Raw genomic sequence first — 25,752 nt, 5'->3', positions numbered from 1 at the left:
GAAATGTAATGAAATACAGTTTGAGTTTCAATGAAGGATTAAGGTAATTAGTAAGAGATAAAAAGCTTGAGAGCATACCACAGCCTCTGCATGAAGTTACTGTGAAACAAAGGTAAATAAAAGCCCTTTTTCTCAGTTATACTCTGAGCAGTTACTGCCTTTTTGCTTGGTAGGGCAGAATACTCCTGTGCCCTCTGGGAATATTATAACCACATCAATTAATGATTCATTTTCTCTGTATTGAAGAGCTGGATAAGTATCTCCATATTAGAGATTGAAGAGCTGGATGCATGCCATGAAATCACTGTGCAAAATATGACCATAGTGCACTTGCTTATTTTCAAAAAACTCTTGTGTCAAAAGCACAGCCTGTCCTGAAAGTGCACTTCATTGCTTATGTCAAAAGCACAGCCTGTCCTGAAAGTGCACTTCATTGCTCGTCTCCAAAGTACACTGGTCCTCAAAGTATACTTCATCGCTTGTCCTGGAAGTAAACTTGATGAAGCCCACAGTCTAATCCTAATGTACAGATGACTCCTGTTGGCCTCCATATGTGTATCAACATTCTTTCCAATCATTAGTTTACAGATAATATTTCTTTCATGTTCACTCTGGTGCGTTTAGTGTGCAAATATTGGTGGTTAAAGAGTCTTAACCACCAATATTTGCACGATCTGATATCGCCGTGTTGGTGTTGTTCCTAAAACATCATAGTTAAAGTTGCTCCAGGACCATCATTGCAACTGACCTGTAGTTAGTTGGTTACCCCAGTCCAAAGACAGAATATTCCCCTGCTGGAGGCCTGTGCCTAAACCTAAGCCCAGCTGTGCCAACATTAATTATGATGTGGTAGGAACACCAACACGGCGATATCAGTTCAGTCATCAGTATTTGCTCCATGTCACCTGCTCTCCCTGCCCTGTTGGCATCCTCATGCTCTCTCTCTCCCTATTCAGAACGCACCAGAGTGAACATGAAATACATATTAAGAGTAAAAAAGTACACCACTTGTTTACTGATAATATTTATTTCATGTTCACTCTTACCATGATGTTCAGGAATGGATTACTAACCAATAAGCCCGCGTGAGTACCATTGTTGATCGCTGGGTGAATGTTTGGCTAATAAACTTTCCAGGTGAGTTAGTATGATAGCTAACGTTAGTGATGGTTGATTGATTAGCACTCGTAAATCGGTCCGTTTTTACCAAAAACGTTTGTTTCCACTCCATGCAATTACTGACATTTTTTTGCAAATATTTATTTCCACAATTACAGTCCCGCTCAAAATGACGTGTTGACGTCAACACTATCAGAATCGACAGTGAAATAGCCTACGTAACACTCATATTACATTATAGTTTTCCACTTGTTAATACATTTGAAAGTAATGAAATAGAAAGACAGTACAGTGTTTAACATTTATTATATCTACCCACAGCAGTCGAGCAACGGCTTCTGCTGGAGTACGGCAAAACCACTTGGACAAGCCACACGGTAGTAATAATAATGGCAATTTGTTAAGTTATAATTATGATTACATTTGCTAATGATTACTTCAGACGGCGATGCGTGGTTGCCTGTCGTAGCATGGCAAAAAAAAAGTTGATATTTTTTATAACAATATGTGTGGGGGGGGGGGCATTTTGAGCATATTTTAATGAGTAAATAACCTCATGTCACAGTGAGTAAGGTTTACGTGCAATTCTAATATATATTGGGGGCCACCCCATATATATTATAATTACGGCCCAGATGCACGTAAACATGACTCACTGTGACATGAGGCTATTTACTCATGTTCATGAGTTTCATGAACACAGAAATTGCACTCCCAGACCACCAGGAGGCAATGTCTGACAAAATACACTTCTAGAGACCGAGTGACCAAATAATGCATACCAAAAGCAGTTCATTTGCATCCTCTCATGTCTACTAATTACCTAAAAAAAATGCAAACCCAGTCCTGAAAAGCAAGAAAACAAACAGTTCTCATACCACCATGCTGGACTATTGGACCCAGGTGTGGAGGAGACAGTATAAATCATCATACCATTTTTATGACAAAACCTGTTTTTTAGGGCAGATAGAGATTTTAAAAATGGCTACTCTTGTCATCTGAGCTTCATTGATTTGACCTTGGACCGTGTTGTTTTTTCTCTGAGTGAGTTATCTCAGATAGCCATCAGGGCTACCAGGGAGGTCTACATTGAATGTTTTCAGAATGAGTTATTACCTAAAGATGAACCTTACCAAGGTTAAGGCCAGTCACTCAGACAGCACAAACACCACTGGTCCTGGAAAGCTGCAGGATGTTTCAGATGGGTCAGAATAGAGAAGAGTACACTTTTGGAATGATCTAGAATTACACTTTGGTTTGTTCAACCTATTCTATTCAGTTTGTCTGAAATCGAATAAAGAATTTGTCAGATCAATGTGATTTTTGGAATTGAATGAAAGCTTCATTAATTGCTTTCAACACCTCATGTGCATTGAAAAGCGATGGGGGCAATGTAGCGGCAGCAGCCAATCAGAAGAGATGGAGGCGTGGTTTATTGGGGGCGTGGCTTTCATTTTTTTTTTTTTTTTTTTGTCATTCCAGTTAATCTGGTCTATTGTATTTGTTTTTCCAATTTAAACCTGAATACTGCCATCTTCTGTAAAGATACTGCCATAAGAGCACATTATAAAGTAAATGTAGCCTAGTGGTTAAGATTGTTGGGACAGAAACTGAGTGCTGATTTGAATCCCAGAGCCAACTAGGTCAGAAAAATCTCTTTATGTTCCCTTGTGCAAGGCACTTAACCCATTAGTTGTTCCCTTGGCATGGCCAGTAGGTTGACATTAGGTTCTATTTGTTATTTATTACGTTTAACGAAAGGGGAAAAGTAGGTTCAGTGTTGAAAGAAATAGGTCGCAACTTGAAATATAAGTTTGGTAATAATCAAATATAACTGTTGGCATTGAATTATATATTTGCTTTCAACAAATGTAGTTTTTTCAAATGAGAACCTAACTAATTTACTTGTAATCAGTTGGACTATTTTTTGGGGGGGTTGATCCAAATAGTACGTGCATATTTAAGTGCATATCCTTTTCTCTGTCACTCACCCTTGCATCCACCAGAGCCAATCCTAGTCCTCTATCTCTTCTCTGTAGCTCTAGAGTAAACACACTTCATCCTCCTGATGCTCAGTCTCTGGTTCAACCAGCTCCAGGCTGTGGGGGGTGTTAGGAGGGGTGAGGAGACAGGAGGGGTCCAGGGCAGACCTCCTCTGGGTGAGGGGGCTTAGGTCTGTCTCTCTGAACTGGAGCTCCAGGCTCTTCAGCTTTTGGGTCAGTAGGGCCCCACAAGAGTTCAAATCACTTGGGGGAGAAGGGCTTTGCTGGGGGGGAAAGGGGGGAGGGTGAAGGGGAGAGGGCGTAGATAATTGAGAGGGGGGTGATGGGGGAGAGTCCAGAGGTAGGACCTTCTCTACGGGGGGGGATTCAAGAGACTCCAGGGAGGCCTTTGGGAGAGTTGCCATTTTTGTCAGCTTGGCTTCCGTGGGAACAGCATAATCCTGTGGGAGTTCCAGAACTAAGCATATGAGTTCTAAAAGAGTTCTAGAACAAAATAGTTCCACGAAAAAGTAGTAAACCAGTATCATATAGATATAAACCCATGTCTAATTAATTCAAGCAACAGTTGTGAACCAAATGTGTTACCTGTTGCGTGTGCATATGACTGAAGTTCTCTGGTGACTCTTTGACAGACAGGTTGCTGATAAACTTCTGCAACCTCCTGAGCTGTCCAGCCAGGCCTGAGTCTGTCACCTCTCCCCCTAGCCTCAGGCTGAAACCAGAGCTGGGCAGCACCAGGGGAGGGTGGCTGTCAAAACTCTCCAGGATATCAGCTAGTGAGAGGAGGGCAAGAGGGGTTAAGAGAAAGTAAATCAAACGATAGTGTAGCACAAATATCATGTCGTCATAGGTTTAATACTGTGTCTATGTTGCTGGTTTGCTTGTCTCAGTTTGAAATGGCAACAGTGAAAAAACAAAGCCACAAAACAAGCCAGATGTTTACTATAGTGGATTAACAGCAGACAATCAACCAACTGACCAGTGTTCTGTGTAGCTAGTTGATCCTCATCAGAAGGGGCCCAGTGTGGGGGCCAGGGTGTGGCTGGGCTGTAGCCTCTCAGCAGGTGGTGGAGCTGGGCTGGACTCAGACTGGGGAACGCACACCGCAGGGATTCCCAGGAGGACTACAGGGAAAATGTGTGTGTGGAGGGCTGAGCTTGTGTGTGTCACCTCTCCCCTCTCCCGTGAGTGTGTGTGTGTGTGTGCACATGCAGGTGGTATGAGCGTCTCTGACCTGCATTAGTTGTTCCCTTGGAGTGGCCAGTAGGTTGACAGCAGAGGAGAGTGTGTGGAGATGTTCCACAACCAAGTCACCCAGTCCAGACCCTTGGGCCCAGTCCAGTAGCAGGTCTAGGTTAGCGCTGATATGGACCCCTCTGGACCACTGGTAGAATTCATCCTCTGAACCTTCACTCACAAAACGATCCGTGTTAATGACGTAGAAAGAGAATGTGTGTGTGTGTGTGTGTGTCCTCACCTCTCTCCATGAGTGTGTTGAACAGTGAAGCATTGATGAAGTAGAAGAGATAGGCCAGGAGCTGAGAGGAGATATCATGGTGGAGCTGACAGTCCTGTAGCAGTCTGCTGGTCTCTGTCAGGACCTCCAGGACCTGGTCTGTCTCTCCAGGGACCTGCACACCACCGCTATCCAGGAACGGCTCATTTTGCTCGCGGAGAAGCAGCCCACTGCTCCCCCTGAATGGGTCACTGTCCAGCAAACTAGGCAGAATTGGGTACAGAGTCTAGAGGGGATACAAAGATAAGATACTGTATATACAATATAACAAATTATACCGCTCCCCCAGCAGCAGAATGATTTCGCTGTGAATGTGGGTGTTTGACCAGAGATGAGGTCTGGCAGTGGGAGTAGTGGGAGACTAAACTACAGTTAATGTCTGCAGCCACTCTCTCTCTTATTTCTTCTCAGCCAAAAGCCCTCTTTCTTCTGCTCTACAGGGCAGGCTAGCTATGACAATGATGGCTTTGTTCTGGCTAATTGTAGTCAGACAGAACAAGCCCCCCCCTCACTGTCCCTCAGGACTCTCCTCTCCTCTACCCCACCCCTCTTCCCAATCTCACTTGGCACTGGGGCACCAGCCAGTGAGCTCCGTGGATTGACATTCCTACAGAGCTGAATATATATTGTGAAAAAAGCCTGTGAATCTGGCTTGTGTGGGCATGGCATGATAAACTGCTGAGTGGTACAGTACAGAATCTCTGAGTGACTTCCTCTCCTTCACATCCCTTTACAGTATAGTACAGCAGTATAGTGACTATATATCTCCATGCTTATTGCTCTGGTTTATTAGCCTATATACTGTACATTCATGAGTCCTAAGCCATTGCACATATCAGCGTAACATTTCCCATGACATCTAAACAGGAGACACGGGAAATTAGGAGAAATAGACCCAAACTATGTGTCCATGTTTTCAGTTGGAAAATGTAGCTCATCACCAGATGCCCAACAAAACAATGACCCCACCCTCAACATGTTCCACTGTAATGCCACATGTAGCCATGGCACTTATCGTGCCCTGAAGGCTGAAAGTGTGTGTGTGTGTGTTCGTTCATGCCAGGTCCTCCTCTGGGACCGGCCGATCACCAGAAGAGTCTTTTGTTTTCCAGCCCACACCAGCATCTGTTTCCCCTACACCAGATGGAATGGCACGACATGATCCCAACATAAGCACACACACTTTCATTTCTGTTATTATAGCTTTAGATAGACCATTCAGCTCTGTTTGGTTTACATTTGAATTTGCTCAGAAAACGGTAGCACATGCACAGTACAAGCCCACATGCAACACACCCACACCCACACCCACCCAGACCAGTAGTCTGAGAGCGGTGTGACAAAGGAGAGTATTGAGAGGGAGAATATAAATTCTGAGCTCCTGTCTCTTGAACCCCCCCCCCCCCCACACACACACACTTTGACACACAGTCACACATATAGGCAGCCCTCGATAAACACCCTTTTCCTATCAAAAATAACCCTGGCTGCCATACAAAGATGAATAGTGAATAGAGATCTGTGAAGAAGTGGGGCTTTGAGAAGCTTTCCCCATGAATGTTAGCCTGGCACACACAAACACACACACAGACACACACACACAGCTCGCCCCTGCTGCTAACACATTCCTAGCATTGTTTGGTCCAGTCTAGCTGTCAGAACTAACTGGAGCTATAGTCCTGACATATATGATCGATGAGGAGATCTACATCCAGAGAAACCCACCAACCACACAATCACCAGGACTACAGAGCTCTGCACAGCTCTAGGAGCAACACAATCACCAGGACTTCAGAGCTCTGCACAGCTCTAGGAGCAACACAATCACCAGGACTACAGAGCTCTGCACAGCTCTAGGATCAACACAAGCTTAGAACCACACAATCACCAGGACTACAGAGCTCTGCACAGCTCTAGGAGCACTAGGACTATACAGCTTGAGTAGGATCATAAGCTCAAAACAGAGATTTCGAGGATAGATTTGGAAAAAGGAATCATCAGACACACCAATAAACCACTAGATTTACATGAATTTAGATATAGCAATAAGTATTACATTGTCATCCATGAATGAACATACATGACCTAAACATCTGGAGACCCTCAGGGTCGTATGACTCAAATGCGTCCCAGCACAGCAGAAATGGATACTGAGGCCAGGTAGTTCACAGACTGGACAGACATTTCCTTCTGCATTGTGCAGAAATATGTAAACCACAAACTTATCTAGGGTGTTGGGATTGGGTTGCAGAGCATCATGGAAGTTGTGTGTGTTGAGACGACCACGTTTCAGATAAATGGTTGACCTGTATTCCTGTCTCCCGTCTCATCATTATTGAATTGTTATAAAGACGTGGTCATGAAACCCAGGTGACATAACAAAAGATTGACGACGAGTAAGTCTGAACCTAGAGCAACTATTCTGTCCAGAAGATGTTGGTTTTTACAAGTTTAAAACGTATTTTCCGTGGTACTGGCTCTATGTTACAGTGTATTGCTAGCAGAGGCAAGTGAATAGTCGAGCTAGCTAAAGAGAGAGAGTTAGTGTCGTCATGAACGGCAGAAAAGGATTCAAGACGGACGTCGTAGAAGGAAAACAAAAATATTAAAATGGGAGGGCTATACAGTAAAGGAAAGAACATTTCTTCAACTGTGAAGACAAACTCTGGAATTAAAAACTGCTAAATGAGCTAATTTGAGGATGAAAAGTCAGTGAGTGAAGTGAATGAAGATCACGTGACTGAGGAAAACAATACATTGATGAGGACAGAATTGTGCCTACATTTTTTTTGTGTTACGGGGCCAAAGACATTAGTTTACTATGATGCCTGCTACAGGGGAAAGGGGAAGCACGTGCCTTCATTTCTCAGTTGTACAACTGAATGCCTTCAACTGAAATGTGTCTTCCACATTTAACCTAACCCCTCTGAATCGGAGAGGTGTGGGGGGCTGCCTTAATCGACATCCACGTCTTCGGCGCCCGGGGAACAGTGGGTTAACTGCCTTGCTCAGGGGCAGAACAACAGATTCTTACCTTGTCAGCTCTAACCACTAGGTTACCTGCCGCCCCTACAGCCAGTCAGGCCAGGTAATAAGACGTATGGGGATATTGTGGAAATACTGAAAGGACACTTTTCACCAAAACTACTAGTTGCTTAAAGGTTTCTTCCACAGAAGAAATCCGGAAGAGGGAGAATCAGTGACAATGCTTTGTTGCTGCATTAAATAAACTATCAGAGTTGAATGATGACAACATTAGAGACAGACTAGTATGTAGGCTACAGAGTGAAGCTACACAAAAAGAGACTATTGACTGAAAGTAATCTGACCTTGTCAAGAGCCATTGAAGGTCAGTGTGTTCATGGAACTAGCTGCTAAAGAGGCTCAGCAGTTTAGTTCATCATTAAAAGTGCACAGAGTTGGAACTGAAAATCACAGATAGAGAAATGAAGGCACATGCTTCCACTGTGGCACGGGGGGACATCAGGCGCCTGTATGCTGGTGTAAGGACATGGATTGCCGAGCCTGTGTTAAAAAGGGCCAGACTGAGCGAGCGTGCAGAAACAAAAAGAGAAAATGTCAAAGACTGAAAAGAAGAAGGAATCATTCCAACAAAAGGAAAAAGAGACATGTTCACGCATTTGAGCAAGAGACCACTGAGATGAATGACTCATCCAACGAGGAAGTTGAACTGAATATACTGACTGTGGCACGGCTACTATGTCTCTCAGTTGCTAGAGAGGCAACCAGTGCGTATGGAGATTGACACAAGGGTAGATGTATCACGTGTCAGACACAGTCTACCAAAAGACACGGAAACACTTTCCACTTCAGCCAGTACACATCGCGTAAAAGACTTACACGGGTGAATCTGTCGCCGTGAGAGGCATCACTGAGGTCACTGTTTAGTTAAATGGACAAACTGAAAAGTTCCCACTCTACGTTGTGAAAGGGGACTTTCCATCACTGCTGGGCAGTTTATGAATCACACTGGATTGCAATGACACATGGAGACCCAAGCCTACCGTCCATAAACATGTAAAGATCTTTAATGGAGAGCTGGGTAGCATGAAAGACATTACAGCAGGGGTGTCAAACATACTGCCCGTGGTGAGGTTTGAGTAAAATAAAAAATAAAAATATAAAATATATATATAAGAATACTGAATACTTTCTTTATATATATATATATATATATATATATATATTTATTTTTTTACTCAAACCTCACCACGGGCAGTATGTTTGACACCCCTAAATATATATTTAATTAATTTTAGAATAAGGCTGTAATGTAACAAAATTTGGAAAAGAATACTGAATATTTTATATATATAAAAGAATAAGGCTGTAATGTAACAAAATTTGGAAAAGAATACTGAATATTTTATATATATAAAATATTCAGTATTCTTTTTCCAAATTTTGTTACATTACAGCCTTATTCTAAAATTAATTAAATATATATTTTTCTCATCAGTCTACAAATGTATAAAAAAAGAAAAAAAAAGAAAAATCACATTTACGTCGGTATTCAGACCCTTTACTTAGTACTTTGTTGAAGCACCTTTGGCAGCGATTACAGCCTTGATTCTTCTTGAGTATGACGCTACAAGCTTGGCAGACTTGTATTTGGGGAGTTTCTCCCATTCTTCTCTGCAGATCCTCTCAAGCTCTGTCAGGTTGGATGGGGAGTGTTGATACACTGCTATTTTCAGGTCTCCCCAGAGATGTTCAATCGGGTTCAAGTCCGGCCTCTGGCTGGGCCACTCAAGGACATTCAGAGACTTGTCCCGAAGCCACTCCTGCATTGTCTTGGCTGTTCGCTTAGGGTCATTGTCCTGTTGGAAGCTGAATATCAGTCTGAGGTCTTGAGTGCTAAGGATCAGTTTTACAGCAAGGATCTCTGTACTTTACGCCGTTCATCTTTCCTTCGATCCTGACTAGTCTCCCAGTCCCTGCCGCTGAAAAACATCTCCACAGCATGATGCTGCCACCACAATGCTTCACCGTAGGGATGGTGCCAGGTTTCCTCCAGATGTGACGCTTGGCATTCAGGCCAAAGAGTTCAATCTTGGTTTCATCAGACCAGATAATCTTGTTTCTCACACTCTGAGAGTCTTTAGGTGCCTTTTGGCAAACTCCAAGTGGGCTGTCATGTGCCTTTTGGCCACTCTACCCTAAAGGCCTGATTGGTAGAGTGCTGCAGATGGTTGTCCTTCTGGAAGGTTTTCCCATCTCCACAGAGGAATTCTGGAGCTCTGTCCGAGTGCCCATCGGCTTCTTGGTCACCTCTCTGACCAAGGCCCTTCTAGCCCAATTGCTTAGTTTGGCCAGGCAGACAGCTCTAGGAAGAGTCTTGGTGGTTCCAAACTTCTTCCATTTAAGAATGAGTAGGCCACTGTGTTCTTGGGGACCTTCAAAGCTGCAGAAATGTTTTGTTACCCTTCCCCAGATCTGTGCCTCAACACAATCCTGTCTCAGAGCTCTCTGGACAATTCCTTCGACCTCATGGATTGGTTTTTGCTCTGACATGCACTGTCAACTGTGGGACCTTATATAGACTGTTGTGTGCCTTTTCAAATCATGTCCTATCAATTGAATTTACCACAGGTGGTCTCCAATCAAGCTGTAGAAACATCTCAAGGATGATCAGTGGAAACTGTATGCAACTCAATTTCGAGTCTCATAGCAAAAGGTCTGAATACTTATGTAAATAAGGTATTTCAGTTATCAGTTGTTTTTTTGCAAACATTTCTAAAAGCCTGTTTTCGCTTTGTCATTATAGGATATTGTGTGTAGATTGATGAGGGGGAAAACATTAGGTAATACATTTTAGAATAAGGCTGTAACGTAATAAAATGTGCAAGAATTCAAGGGGCTGAATACTTTATGAATGAACTGAGGTAATTATTAGTCGAGTATAGTTTTCAAACTCGATCTTACTAAAATTAAAAAATAACTGTTGGCCGTCTCTTTGAGTAGGTGAATATACATAAGTTGTAATCTTGTTGACCAACGTCTCAACCAAATGTTACCCAATTAAGTTAAAATTACGAAGTTTGCCCAGTGGGCAGTTATGGTTGAGTAAAGCAACACCGACAGAACCACCAGTCATGATGGGTCCAGAACTGTTACTGGGTGACACCCTGACCCAGCCGTCATCACCTAGGGGCTCACAGTCATGTTCTCACGACACTGACTCAGCCGCAACAACACAAGTGTGTGAGGAGACTGAGGCTACTCAACTACCTACACCTGTGTCAACGCCTCAGTCTAGAGACATTGTTGTTGAGAGTCAGGTTGACCGCCGTTACCCTACAAGTGTTAGGCTGGAAACTAGATGCTTGGACTTGTAGAACAATTATTGATGTTCTCAATGGGGGCAATTTAACTAGGTGGGGAGGAGATGTTGTGTATGTTGTTCTGCAGAGCACCATGGGAGTTATGTGTGTTAAGATGACCATGTCCCAGATAAATGGTTGAAGTGTTTCCAGTCTCCTGTCTCATCATAATTGAATTGTTAAAAAGACATGGTTATGAAACACAGGGGACATAACAGAGAAGGTTCTGTCTGTTGGGTGAATCACTTGTCATTATCTGTAGACTGAGTCAGTTGAAATGCCAATGCACCAATACTGTCATGCGGTTGGGAGCTTCAGTTGAAGACCTGTACAGTTCAATAAGTCACCGCTGCTAACCTGCTAGCCTGCCTATCCCCGAACCCTCTCCAGGAATCTATTCTGTTTCCTCTTTGGATAAATCATAGTGATGATGCTCTTTCCCTCCCACTTCCTTCCTGGACAGGAAACAGATATGGAACGGTGCCCTGGCCTCGTCTGCCTCAGTAAGCATACAACTGACTTCCAGTTAGCGTAGCATTTAGCATAGGCTGCACCTAACGCTCGGCTTGAGTTAATTTACCTTGGCTAATGCTAACATGGCTAACGCTTGACGTGGCAACCTGTACATGACTAAGTCATGTTCTCTTGGTTTGGGTGGTACTGTAGTGTGCAGTCACAGGTCACAGGCAGGGTTAGGCAGAGGGTGGTCGAGGTGGGTGAGGACTGTATCTATGACGTCTGTTTATGATAACAACTATCCCTGACCCCCTCCAAGGAGTGATCAAAAGATGACAAAGCAAACTTCCATTGTGGAATTCTTTGTCAGACCACACACTGACTGATGGTGTGCTGACTGATATAGGGCAACCAGCTGTAACCCAGCTGCCAATAGGTCCTCTCAAACAGTATACACACACACACCTGGCAACACTTCTAAACTCCTTAATGACAAGAGGCCTGACATGCGCACACACACACACACACACACACACACACACACACACACACACACACACACACACACACACACACACACACACACACACACACACACACACACACACACACACACACAATACCCCTGCTGTCTGATTGTGGCCAGCAATAAAGCCCCCAGTGTAGTAGTGCAATAAGGCTGCTCTATCAGAAAACCTTTCTCATGTCTCTACTCTAGAGAGGACTAACTAACTGGACTCTTTCTCAGACTAAGAGACACAACAAACCCATCAGGCCCTGAAGGGAAAAGCTAAAGCAGGGTGAGCTAACTAGTACATCTGGGAATATGTAGAGTGTTGCTGAGGAGCTTAATCCTTTAAAATTCTGCAGTTGTGGGCTAGAGTTGTGTACCCCTGATCTAGTCTCATGTGCTGAACTCACTAAAATGCAACTGATGGAGTTTAAAGTTCAGGTGTGTGGGATACTGACCTTGGTGAGGTAGTAGACACACTGCTGAAAGGTCAACATGATAACTTCCTCCAGAACCATCATGGCTTCTTCACTGGCCAACCTCACACACGACAGCCTCATCTCCAACAGGGCTGGCAACAAACAGAAAATATAGGTAAATGTCTTAATAGATGTTATGGATCCTACGTAAAGTTCTTAGTAGGCTTTCTTTAGACTATTTTAGTCCCCTGGCTAGAAGGTGAAGCTAGGCTAGAAAAGCCCAAAACTAACCCATGCTCTCCTCCTCCTTGTCATTGTGTTCCTCTCCCTCTGCCTCCACCCCTTGTTCTCTGTGTGACCTCCAGGCCAGTGTTTGGGGCATCTGTTGTTGGATGTAATACAGCAGCTCCAGGGCATTGGACATCCAGACTACCAGGGTACGCAGGCCTGAAACCAGTTCTGCCAGGTTGAGAGGCTGCTGCTCCTCTGGGTCACTACAGAGACTGGGATACCAAGGAACAGATCTGGAATCAGATCCTCTGCCTAGTGGCAAGTACAGTACCAGTCAAAAGTCTGGACACACCTACTCATTCAAGGGGTTTTCTTTATTTGTACTATTTTCTACATTGTAGAATAATAGTGAAGACATTAAAACTATGAAATAACACATATGGAATCATTAAAACTGTTAAGCAAATCAGAATATATTTTATATTTGAGATTCTTCAAAGTAGCCACCCGTTACCTTGATGAGCGCTTTACACACTTGGTATTCTCTCAACCAGCTTCATGTGGAATGCTTTTCCAACAGTCTTGAAGGAGTTCCCACATGACCACTTGTTGGCTGCTTTTCCTTCACTCTGCGGTCCAGCTCACCCCCAAACCATCTCAATTGGGTTGAGGTCAGGTGATTGTGGAGGCCAGTTCACAAGTGTTTTGGGTCATTGTCCTGTTGAAAAACTAATTTACAGTCCCACCTGCAAACCAGATGGGATGGCGTATCGCTGCAGAATGCTGTGGTAGCCATGCTGGTTAAGTGTGCCTTGAATTCTAAATTAATCACAGGCAGTGTCACAAGCAAAGCACCCCCACACCATCACACCTCCTCCTCCATGCTTCATGGTGGAAACCACGCATGCTGAGATGATCCGTTCACCTACTCTGCGTCTCACAAAGACACAGCGGTTGGAACCCTAAATCTCAAATTTGGACTCATCAGATCAAAGGACAGATTTCCACCGGTCTAATGTCCATTGCTTGTGTTTCTTGGCCCAAGAAAGTCTCTTATTCTTATTGGTGTCATTTAGTAGTGGTTTCTCTGTGGCAATTCAACCATGAAGGCCTGATTCACGCAGTCTCCTCTGAACAGCTGATTGTGAGATGTGTCTGTTACTTGAACTCTGTGAAGCATTTATTTGGGCTGCAATCTGAGGTGCAGTTAACTCTAATGAACTTATCCTCTGCAGAGGTAACTCTGGGTCTTCCTTTCCTGTGGTGGTCCTCATGAGAGCCAGTTTCATCATAGCGCTTGATGTTTTTTTGCGACTGCACTTAAAGAAACGTTCAAAGTTCTTGACATTTTCCGCATTGACTGAAATTCATGGACTATCATTTCTCTTTACTTATTTTAGCTGTACTTCACATAATATTGACTTGGTCTTTTACCAAATAAGAATCTCAAATATAAAATATATTTTGATCTGTTTAGCACATTTTTGGTTAATACATGATTCCATATGTGTTATTTCATAGTTTTGATGTCTTCACTATTATTCTACAACGTAGAAAACAGTAAAAATAAAGAAAAATCCTGGAATGAGTAGGTGTGTCCAAACGTTTGACTGGTACTGTATAACTCTGTGTAATACAGTAATGGATATATTTGGCTTTGTGCAGGCACTCACACTTCTGGTTGATTAGCAGCAAGCTCCTTGGTGTGTTCCTGTTACAAAGCATGGGGACAAAATGAAATATTAGGCCTACTTTTCTGATCCAATCGTAGTTATATAATTTATTACATACACTTTAAGAGAAAATAAGAGATGATCATTCATACAGCCTTATTGACTATAAAGTAACATACAGTAACGTCACTTACCCACATGGCATTCTGGACCTGGCTGGCTATGAGCAGCAGTAGTCTGCGGAGGTCTGAGGTTTGGAGGTGTGTGGCGGAATGTTCGACACACACACTCAGCAGGAATGCTACAGTCAACGGCGGCTTGTCTCTATGGACACTCCCCATGGCAACGATTTCCTTGACAACGGCATCCTCGTGCTCCACAACGTAGAGTAGGTTCAGGCCGCGACCCTCAGGGTTGTTTAGGCAAGCTGTGGCCCTTCTAGACCTGACGAAGACCATGTCAGTGGAAACATGTCTAGTTAAAAAATGTTTTAATGGTGTTAAGAATGAACAAAAATTCAGGAGAGGACCAGACTTGAATGCAACACTTTAATTAGTTGCATTGAGCGCAGCTCCCTAGCAACTCAACAAGCATTAGCTGCAACTCATTCCTAATCAGCCTCCCGACCTGTCCTCATTCTCCTTAATCACCACTACCACCCTACTTAAAACTGACCAAACTGATGTTCTTCCTGTTTGTTCTGCAGCGTATCACGTGGCATGATGCTGTGTGTTTATGAGCTTTATCAAGTTTAGCATCCCGCCTTCTATCTAGTATCTCTTATGTTCTTCTAAGGATCTCATGGGGAGATTTCCATCACCACAGCAGCCTACTACCACTGCCTGATGATGATGTCTACCTGAGACTCCAAGCCAAATTCTACCCCTCTGGATTCTTCATCTGTAGCTCTCGGCTTCATCCAGTCCATTCTCATTCCCCTCCTGAATCCTCATTCTCATTTCCTCAATAAATATTCTAAACCCATTTCAATGTCTGGTCCTTAAACTTGTGAATAGCAAAATTTTTTTTTACAATAACGACCTGTATCACTAAAAGCTTGGAGGAAAAGCAACCAGTGAGCAGATGTTACCTTATTTCTCTGGTCCCACTAGCTGAGATACAGGTGTTGCAGAGTGCTGGTTCACTAGTAGCGAGTGTAGTGGCCCGGGGCAGAACCCCGGGAGCAGCAGTAACTGTAGGATCAGGAGAAGAAGTGGGGTCCTTCACCTAAAAACAAAATGCGTCAGAAGTCAAGTTTAACCTTAAAACCTGCGCAGTAAATATCTGTTTTGTAACAAACACAGAACTAGAACAAAATTGTTAGTTCTAAATGTTTTCATAAGCTAGGTTTCCATACAATTAGAGACTGATTTTCATGCAAATAGTCCCGAATCGGCATAAAGAAAATGTAATTTTCTTGGTGTGTTTCCACCAAATGGACTTGTTGCAGATCTGTCACATTCTGACCTCAGTTCTGTTATTATATCTTTGTTTTAGTATGGTCAGGGCGTGAGTTGGGTGGGTTGTCTATGTTAGTTTTTCTAATATTTGGGATTTCTGTGTTCGGCCTGTGTTCGGCCTAGTATGGTCCTCAATCAGAGGCAGCTGTCAATCGTTGTCCCACGCTGCAAAATTGGTCCACCGATCCTTCTCGCTACTCCTCTACAGAAGAGGAGGACGAGATCCATTACAGAAACACCCACCTCCAAAGGACCAAGCAGCGTGGTAACGGGCAGCAGCAGCAGCGGCCGGAATCGCAGGACCTGTGCCAACTTCCCGTGCTGACCGGAGAGCGAGAGGGAACGGGCAGGCACCGTGTTATGCGGTGGAGCGCACGGTGTCCCCGGTGCATGTGCATAGCCCGGTGCGGTACATTGCAGCACCTCGTATCGGCCGGGCTAGAGTGGGCATCGAGCCAGGTGCCATGAAGCCGGCTCAGCGCATCTGGTCTCCAGTGCGTCTCCTCGGGCCGGTGTACATGGCACCAGCCTTACGCATGGTGTCCCCGGTTCGCCAGCACAGCCCAGTGTGGGCTATTCCACCTCGCCGCACTGGTCTGGCTACGGGGAGCATTCAACCAGGTAAGGTTGGGCAGCCTCGGTGCTCAAGAGCTACAGTGCGCCTTCACGGTCCGGTCTATCCGCTGCCACCTCTACGTACCAGCCCTCCGGTGGCAGCCGCCCGCACCAGGCTGTCTCTCTATCTCCTCCTTACAGGTGCTCCCGCCTGTCCAGCGCTGCCAGAGCCTTCCTCCTCTCCAGCGCTGCCGGAGTCTCCCGCCTGTCCGGCGCTGCCGGAATCTCCCGTCCATTCGGGACTCATGGGGAGGGTCCCCAGTCAGAGGTCGGCGGCGAGGGTCGCCACTCTTAAGAGGCCACATTTTCAACTCTACCAATTGTTTTTTATCACAAAAACTGTGTTAAATAGCAAAACTGTGGTATTAGGATGTGTACTCTAGCCAACAGTTCACAAATACAGTGCAGGTAGGCTCGTCTACATGATGAAATTATTATGGATAAGAGCTCAAATAGCTCAAACGGATGTCAAGCATCGATCATCATGTCACCACATTAACACCCTCGGTATTTATTGGAAAGGAGCATCAAGATCACAGTGCACTTTCATCACCCTGTGAAGTTCCTAACTTATTCGTAGAGGGAGGACCACACAACATATCATCCGTGACTCCAAGTTTACTTCGATATTATGGTTATTATATCAATATTTTCACATAAATACTTTCCACTGCCATTTCTCGCATAATAAATTTTAGATCCCACGATGTCAAACAAACAAATTATTTGTTGCCATTTATAAAATTGTACCAAAACTCTGTTTCCATCACAGCAGTAGTGATTTTTTTAAATACGGTATGACTTTACTCGCATGAAAACTGTGGATGGAAACATGGTTATAGTGACTAAACATATTCACCTTCTGCATAACAACCCAGACAGTGGGGTCCTTGAACAAGAATAGGTAGTGACGTCCCATCCCGATGACATCACCTGGACTAAGCTCTGCCTCTTTGGACAACGTCTCCCCGTTCCGTGTTACCATAGCACTGTGGAAGGGACGGAGGCGGACGGTGGAACCTTTATCGTTGTGGTCATGGCGACATAGGCAGCAGTGAAGAGGCAGGATGTCGGGGGCAGAGAGCGGGAAGTCAACCTTTGATCTCTCCTTGTCTTCGCCACCACATCGACCAATCAAAGTGCTTGAACCGTTCAGCAGGTAGATGACGAAGTCCTGAGGAGAAAAAAAGAGAGATAATTTGAATTGTAAAATCCCATTTACTTTATTGGGTCAAGACCCTACAGTACATCAACAGTCAACCATCAGACATCATGCAACACGGCCCTTGTGTGTTCCAGCTTGTAAGAAAAATAGAAGTTTAAAAAGGGTTTAAAAGAACAACTCCAGATCCCCCTGATCATCAACAGAGCCCAACACCCCTTGAAGAACCCATGTATGGATGAAGAGCCTAATGTTCCCCACCAATCTGTAGAATGGCAATTCCACGGTAACGGAATTACACTTTGACTCAGAATTTTCACTTTAAAATGTATGCCAAACAAAAACCATTGATTTCAACATTTTGCTAACCATACAACTCTATGCACAAGGTCTACTTTGAACAATTTACACAGCAAATTTCACAAAACAACGCTTACTGAAAGACCTGTGCAGATGCAAAGTTTGGTAATAGAATTTGGGTAAAATCTCCCTCAGTATTTCACATTTTTCAAATCTCTGAAACATCTAATCCAAATTAAGATTCAAAGATGTCTGCAGAAAGAATGGGGTGTCGGCTTTGACATGACATCTTGAGTTTAAAAAAATATATTTTGGTTATTGAACTACAGTAGGTGAAATGGATTTACATCTGGTAACAGAATTATGATAATGGATTACATCATGGGCCCCTGATCTGTACAATACAGAAATTCGTAATTATGAATATTATTCTCTTCATGGTGATGTATCCTGAATAGGTACTCAAAGGTAGAAATATGGAAATATCCTTATTTTGCATATTTGGGTATTATTCTACACACTGGCTATTATTCTAGTGAGCTCCATCCCCAAACAAGACCACATTTGGTCCGGAACAGACCATGTCTGAACCAATCATACACGTATTTGTTTCACAAGTTTGGACATCACAGCTCAGCACAGCAGAGTAGAGTTCAGTACCATACAGTAGAGGGCAGGAAAGTAGATATGTTCAGCACAGTACAATAAAGTACAGTATAATTCAGCACACACGGTACTCTAATCTAATGTGCTCTACTGTACAGTACTGAAATCGACACTGTACACTGTACAGTATTGTACAGTACTTTTCTTTACTTTCTTTACTTCCTGTTGAATGCCTAATGAGCCAACGGTTTGTTGGTTTGGAAAGTTTTTAAAGTGTCTGAAAAAGTGTTCTATTGGAAAAGTTTGGTTACCTACACTACCGTTCAAAAGTTTGGGGTCACTGAGACGTTTCCTTGTTTTTGAAAGAAAAGCATTTTTTTGTCCATTAAAACAACATCAAATTGATCAGAAATACAGCGTGGACATTGTTAATGTTGTAAATGACTATTGTAGCTGGAAACGACAGAGCTGTGCGTAAGTTGACTATGCAAACAATTTGGAATTTTCAGCACATTTAATGTTTCTTATAAAAAAAGAAGTGATGCAGTCAGTCTCTCCTCAACTCTCCTCAGCAAAGAGAGACTGGCATGCACAGTATTTATATTAGCCCTTTGACTACAATAAAGAGCAAGACGCGCCGCTCTGTTCTGGGCCAGCTGCAGCTTAACTAGGTCTTTCTTTGCAGCACTTGACCACATGGCTGGACAGTAATCAAGATAAGACAAAACCAGAGCCCTGTGCAGGACTTGCTTTGTTGAGTCTGGTGTCAAAAAAGCAGAACATCTCTTTATTATGGACAGAACCTTTCCCCATCTTTACAACCATTGAATCTATATGTTTTGGCATGACTGTTTACAGTCTAAGGTAACACCAAGTAATTTAGTCTCCCCAACTTATTCAACAGCCACACCATTCATTACCAGATTCAGCTCAAGTCTAGAGCTTAGGGAATGATTTGTACCAAATACAATGTGCTTAGTGTGCATACAATGTGTATTTCAAGAGTCCAATTGTGGCAAGCTTTACACCACTCCAGCTGACGCTTGGCATTGCGCATGGTGATCTTAGGTTTGTGTGCGGCTGCTCGGCCATGGAAACTCATTTCATGAAGCTCCAACAAACAGTTCTTGTCATCTTGCCGTTTTCCTGTTTAAACTTATTGAGCTGGCAGAGTTGCAAAGAAAAATCCATATCTCAGACTGGCCAATAAAAAAAAAGATTAAGATCGGCAAAAGAACACAGACACTGGACAGAGGAACTCTGCCTAGAAGGCCAGCATACCGGAGTCGCCTCTTCACTGTTGATGTTGAGACTGGTGTTTTATGGGTACTATTTAATGAAGCTGCCAGTTGAGGACTTGTTAGGTGTCTGTTTCTCAAACTAGACACTAATGTAATTGTCCTCTTGCTCAGTTGTGCACCGGGGCATCCCACTCCTAGTAAATAGTAAAAATAAAGAAAAACCCTTGAATTAGTACATGTGTTCATCTTTTGACTGGTACAATACCCGACAATGACAGTGTTAAAACATGTTTGACATTTTTGCTAAATTATTGAAAATGAAATAAGTATTCACACCCGTTTGCTGTGACACTCCAAATTGAGCTCAGGTCCCACATTTGACTGTGCATGTCAGAGCAGAAACTATATCATGAAGTCCAAGGAACTTTCCGTAGATCTCAGAGATATAATTTTGATGAGGGATATATCTGGGGCATGGTATATTTCTAGAGTGTTTAATGTTTTCAAGAGTACATTGGTGTCCATCATTGGGAAATAGAAAAAATATGGAACTACCCTGACTCTGCCTATAGCTGGCCATCCGACCAAACTGAGCAACTGGGCATGAAGACCGTGGTCAAGGATGTGACCAAGAACCCCAATGACCACTCTGACAAAGTACAGAGTTCCTTGGCTGAGATGGGAGAACCTGCCAGAAAGACAACAGTTTCTACAGCACTCTACCAATCTGGGCTTTATAGGAGAGTGGCCAGATGGAAGCCACTTCTGAGAAAAAGGCACATGACAGCACACCTGGAGTTGTCAAAAAGGCACATGAAAGACTCAGAGTATAAGGCAAAAATAATCTGTGGTCTGATGAGACAAATGTAACTCTTTGGCCTGAATGCATGGAGAAACCAGGCACAGCTCATCACCTGTCTAACACCATCCCTACCATGAAGCATGGTGGTGGCAGCATCATGCTCTGGGGATGCTTTACAGCGGTACGGACTGGGAGAATTTTAAGGATAAGAGGGAACAATGAATGGAGCCAACTACAGGCAAATTGTTGATGAGAACCTGCTTCAGAATGCAAACAACCCTTGTCCAGACTGCAAACGTCATTGTCCTGTTGGAAGATTTACAGTCCAATGACAGGACAATGACCCCAAGCATATAGCCAAGCCAAAGCAATGCTGCAATGGCTTCAGAACAAGAATGTGAAAGTCCTTGAGTGGCCCAGCCAAAGCCCAGACTTGAATCCAATTGAACATCTGTGGAAAGACTTGAAGATTTCTGTTCACCGCCACTCCCCATCTAACTTAACAGAGCTTTAGAAAATCTACAAGGAAGAATGGTAGAAAATCCCCAAATCCAGATGTGCAAAGCTGATCCAGACATACCCAAGATAACTCAAACCTGTAATCACCACCAAAGGTGCTTCTACAAAGCATTGACTCAGGGGTGTGACTACTTATGTAAATTGAATATATCTGTATTTCATTTACAATACATTTGCAATAAGTTCTAAAAACAGGGTTTCCCTTGATCATTTTAGGTTATTGTGTTTAAATTGGTGAGAGAAAAAAATATATATTTTTCAAATTCAAATTCAGGCTGTAACAACAAAATGTGTAATAAGTCAAGGGGTATGAATATTTTCTGAAGGCACTGTATGAGCTGAACATAACAGTATGCCAGTGGAAGGGAGAACAGTAGCAAGTGACCCAACAGTTGTATGTGACTACTATGGTTTCCCATTGTAGCCAATTTAATTGCAGAGAAATATCTTAAAGATAGGTGGGTTTTTGGTCATGTAATTACAAGGCATAAGGCAATGTTTCTTAACTCACAGAAGGCACATTATTTCTCCAAAACAAAATATAAATGTTTGTATTAGTTGGCAGGGTTCTTTACTTCAACAAGATTGTGTTTTGATGTATTTCTAATACTTAGAAAAAATCTAGAATATATACATTTTTAGGAGGGAAAATGGTTGAAAATGTATATATGCCTTAATTTCTCAGAAATATTGACTCTTAGCTTTTATTTGACACCCAATTTGACATGCTCCTATGAAGTTCACATGTTGGTGCTCATGGGTCCTATTACATCGAAATGACCAGAGAGAGAGAGAGAGGGGAAGAGAGAGAAATTCGTTTTAGAATACCTGGCAAAACATACAGTATGAGATGAGTTCAATACCAAAACACCTCGCATTCAACTCTTTATTAAGCCTCTATCAATATTAAATGTGTGTTACACATGAGTGAGTTTGAAAGTATTATATTATATTATATATATATATAGATAACAAATGGTGAGATAACAAATAGATTACTATGGGAACAATAAACAAATACATTCAACATCCTAGGTGCTGACGTAAGATTATTTGTGTTGCGTGTGTGCGTGTGCATGTGTGTGTATGTATCACCGCCCTGAATCCGTTATAGCCCACTGTAATCAGTCAGGAAGCAGTGCCACTGTTGCACCACTCTGTATCCGGATCTGTGTTTTTACACACGTTTCTGCTCACGCTGGCATTTCCAAGAAGGATTCTCTCCGCTGTTTGTCCCTAACTGTCTCTGTGAATTTTTCCAGTGGGAAAATGGGATTGCTTGCCTGGAATCTCAGATGTTCCAACTGTAATGTTTACTGTGAGCCAGAGATAGCATGTCAGGGGCAGACAGGGACCAGAACCTGGCCTTGGAATTTCTAACACACCGTCCATTTTTTTCCTTGATGCCCCCATTATTATTCAAATAACCAGCCCATCTGGCATTTGCCTGAAATTCCAGATGGCCTGTCTGCCCCTGCAGCATGTGATGGAGCATCATAAATGTGTGTGTGTGTGTGTGTGTGTGTGTGCCCAATGCGGTGAGTAAGAGCAGGCAGAGAGTTTGAGGACAAAGTGGAGCCACGAGGGAGAGAATACTGTGATAGATTCTCTGTCCATTGTCCACAGACACCTTGAAAGAATGAGAACATAGTTATCTGTTTCCATAAGGAGCAGCAACCTCAGAAAGAGAGGGAGTGGGAGAAGGGTGAGGGAGAGAGGAGGGGAGAGAAAGGGGAGAGAGACAGGGGAGAGAGGTGTTCAAGAGGGGGGATTGATGAGACTCAATGTGTGTGGGGTACTCGTGGGGTGAGTGAATGGAGTCCTGTGTGTCCTACCTGTCTGTTGCTGTAGCCCTGTAGCAGCAGTAGGTAGGGGCAGTCTTGGGGAGGGTGAATGGAGTAAAGTGTTACGTTATCGTCACTGCTCTCTGTCTCCTCCCTCTCTCTCTCCATCTCAGGGGAAGGACAGAGGAGCTCTGTGTAAGTCTCTGATCCAGGGTCCTCCAGAGGGGGAACATTGGCGTCAACATAGCTCTCTTCATCTCTCTGTTTGAGGTTCTTATCGGGGTTCAATTTGTGATTCTGTTCCACATTCTGTTCATGGTCCTGACTGTGACACTGATTGTGGTTCTCGTCTTGACTGGGAGTGTGGAACTCATTGGGGTTCTGACTAAGGGGCTCAGTGGGGTTCTGTTGGTGTCTCTGTTGTGTTTCTGTGGACTGGGGTGAGAGGTCTGCTTCACTCTGGCTCCTCCACAGACCCGGCCCCCGTTCAGACTTATTCTGGCCCCCACATACCCTCCCACCCCTGTCCTTTTGGTTCCAAGCCCCACACACACCCCTCTCTAGGGTAGAGGTCACATACACACTCCTCCTCTCGATCAGGGCAGAGGTGACTCGAGAGCGGCTCTTCTGGAGTTTACGAGCCTGGGCGTTGATGCCTGAGAGACAGGAGAGAGTTTGGATATGTGTGTGTGTGTGTGTGTGTGTGTGGCTGCCAAAATCAACATGCAGAAGCTAACGTGCAGGAAACAGACTGCAGTGGTGGATATGATGGTTGGGAGAGAGAAACGTTCAACATTAAAACAGTAAAACACAGGCAGGGGGCTATCATAAGAGTTGGTTTAACCATTCATAAGACAAACACATAACAGGATGCACCTCTACATCATTTTGCTGTCCCTTAGTCCCTTCCCCCTAGCAAAGACACTACCCTGGTATCATATCCCACGTTAATCAATCAATTAACTACCAGGGAATAAAGAAAACCACTAGTACTGCAGACCTTGCAGTCTCCCTATCAGTCCTACCAGCAGTGACCGTGTCCTTGTCTCTTGATCTCTTTTCCTCCACACTGGCTCTCCTCTGGATCTCAAACCGCCTCGCCAAACCCTCCCTGGGTTTCCATAGTGACTGCAGGAGGAGGGGCTTCTCATTGTCACCGACGACCCGGAAGCATTCCGTCTTCCACTGGTGGTCACCCACGTAGCCAATGGAGTCGCAGAGAACATACGACTCCGCCTCTTCCTTGTTCAGACCGTACCTGGGCAATTAAGGGAAGTGAAGCTGTTTATAACAAGGATAGTATTTACAACTAACAACTCTTGGAGGACAATGGGAACGGACTTCAGTAGGCTTATGTTAATGCATAATGCATGTGCATTAACACGCCAAGCTCAGAAACCCACCCTGAGTATCTCCATTCTGTTTCTGGTTATAATACAGTATATTAAGTAAGGTGAGAGAGTGAGAGTGAGAGAGGTTCTCAACAGCATGGTTAAATTGGTCAGCCTTCACGGTTTGTGGTTCTCTCTAGAATGTTCCAAAACGCCCATGTAAACGCTAGATCTGGCACACACACACTCAATGCATTATACTGAAAATATAGCCAAAACAAAACATGACACACCACACACACCGGACATGTACAATCAATGCACTATACTGCAGTTATACTAAACAACTACCCTTGAGAACAATATATACATTTGTCTGAATTCTATTCCATGCATAGCATAGGCTCAACACCAGCGTGAAGGATAGTCATCTACTTCACAATGGGCGCTCTGGCATAGTACTTACAGCTCACAGACCCCTAACACTGGATAACAAGCTGCACATGGCACGTCGCTAAAACAATTGCCAAACAAGTTTCATATATGATCAAAGACTCCGTATGTCATTACAATATATTTATGATTCTCCAAGTACAGTATCAGTCAAAAGTTTGGACACACCTACTCGTTCAAGGGTTTTTCTTTATTTTGACTATTTTCTACATTGTAGAATAATAGTGAAGACATCCAAACAGTGAAATAACACATATGGAATCATTCAGAAAACAAAAAAGTCTTAAATAAATCAAATATATTGTACATTTGAGATTCTTCAAAGTAGCCACCCTTTGCCTTGATGACAGCTTTGCACACACTTGGCATTCTCTCAACCAACTTCATGAGGTAGTCACTTGGAATGCATTTAAATTAACAGGTGTGCCTTGTTAAAAGTTAATTTGTGGAATTTCTTTCCTCCTTAATGCATTTGAACCAATCAGTGTTGTAGTGACAAGGTAGGGGTGGTATACAGAAGATAGCCCTATTTGGTAAAAGAGCAAGTCCATATTACGGCAAGAACAACTCAAATAAGCAAAGAGAAATGACAGTCCATCATTACTTGAAGACATGAAGATCAGTCAATGCGTAAAACTTCAAGTGCAGTTGCAAAAACCATCAAGCGCTATGAGGAAACTGGCTCTCATGAGGACCGTCACAGGAAAGGAAGACCCAGAGTTACCTCTACTGCAGAGGATAAGTTCATTCGAGTTAACAGCCTCCGAAATTGCAGCCCAAATAAATCTTTAAATCTACCCAAAATCTAAGAAATCTAAGACAACATGCATACACACATGCGCACACACACACACGCACACTCCTGTACCTCTCCAGTGCCTCTTTGACCAGCTCCTTAGCACTGGAGTGTGTTGTTGCCAGGACGCTCTTGTAGTTTGCCCCCTGGCAGATCTCACTGCCAAAGATCTTCAGAATGCCTGGTGCCGTTATCTGATTGGACAGTTCAGCAGGGTCGTCTGTCATTGATGCATCCCCGGGAGAAACTAGATGGAAACGTCAGGAAGAAAAGTAGTGACTACATCATCAGAACCGGTAAGCAAGTGCACTTAATTTATTTTAGGCTGGGGTCGGGGTTAAGGTTTAGACTGCTTGCCAGTCAGATGCTTTCTGCTTAAGCCAACTCGTTTGTCATTGTCAAGGTTAGGGT

At 43.5% G+C, this 25,752-nt stretch overlaps 1 protein-coding gene across 1 annotated transcript in view; it reads right to left on the bottom strand.

The window, feature by feature from the left end:
* Nucleotides 1–1,239: 1,239 nt before the first annotated feature.
* The window catches only part of LOC109870563 (ras-interacting protein 1), a 42,424-nt gene continuing 17,911 nt past the window's right edge, over nucleotides 1,240–25,752 (bottom strand). Inside the window, exons 3-16 of the mRNA XM_020461125.2 lie at nucleotides 25,414–25,588; nucleotides 23,787–24,019; nucleotides 22,813–23,417; nucleotides 17,207–17,521; nucleotides 15,363–15,499; nucleotides 14,467–14,716; nucleotides 14,273–14,310; nucleotides 12,660–12,871; nucleotides 12,408–12,520; nucleotides 4,600–4,864; nucleotides 4,357–4,529; nucleotides 4,102–4,246; nucleotides 3,708–3,895; nucleotides 1,240–3,562 (exon numbers count right to left, since the gene is read on the bottom strand). Coding sequence (XP_020316714.1) covers nucleotides 3,161–3,562; nucleotides 3,708–3,895; nucleotides 4,102–4,246; nucleotides 4,357–4,529; nucleotides 4,600–4,864; nucleotides 12,408–12,520; nucleotides 12,660–12,871; nucleotides 14,273–14,310; nucleotides 14,467–14,716; nucleotides 15,363–15,499; nucleotides 17,207–17,521; nucleotides 22,813–23,417; nucleotides 23,787–24,019; nucleotides 25,414–25,588 — 3,251 coding nt within the window. The 3' untranslated portion in view covers nucleotides 1,240–3,160. The remainder of the gene's footprint in view (nucleotides 3,563–3,707; nucleotides 3,896–4,101; nucleotides 4,247–4,356; nucleotides 4,530–4,599; nucleotides 4,865–12,407; nucleotides 12,521–12,659; nucleotides 12,872–14,272; nucleotides 14,311–14,466; nucleotides 14,717–15,362; nucleotides 15,500–17,206; nucleotides 17,522–22,812; nucleotides 23,418–23,786; nucleotides 24,020–25,413; nucleotides 25,589–25,752) is intronic.

Source organism: Oncorhynchus kisutch, linkage group LG25 (genome assembly GCF_002021735.2).
Source record: "Oncorhynchus kisutch isolate 150728-3 linkage group LG25, Okis_V2, whole genome shotgun sequence".
In the NCBI taxonomy this organism is placed as follows: Eukaryota; Metazoa; Chordata; class Actinopteri; order Salmoniformes; family Salmonidae; genus Oncorhynchus; species Oncorhynchus kisutch.
This window is presented reverse-complemented; position numbering and strand designations above follow the sequence as displayed.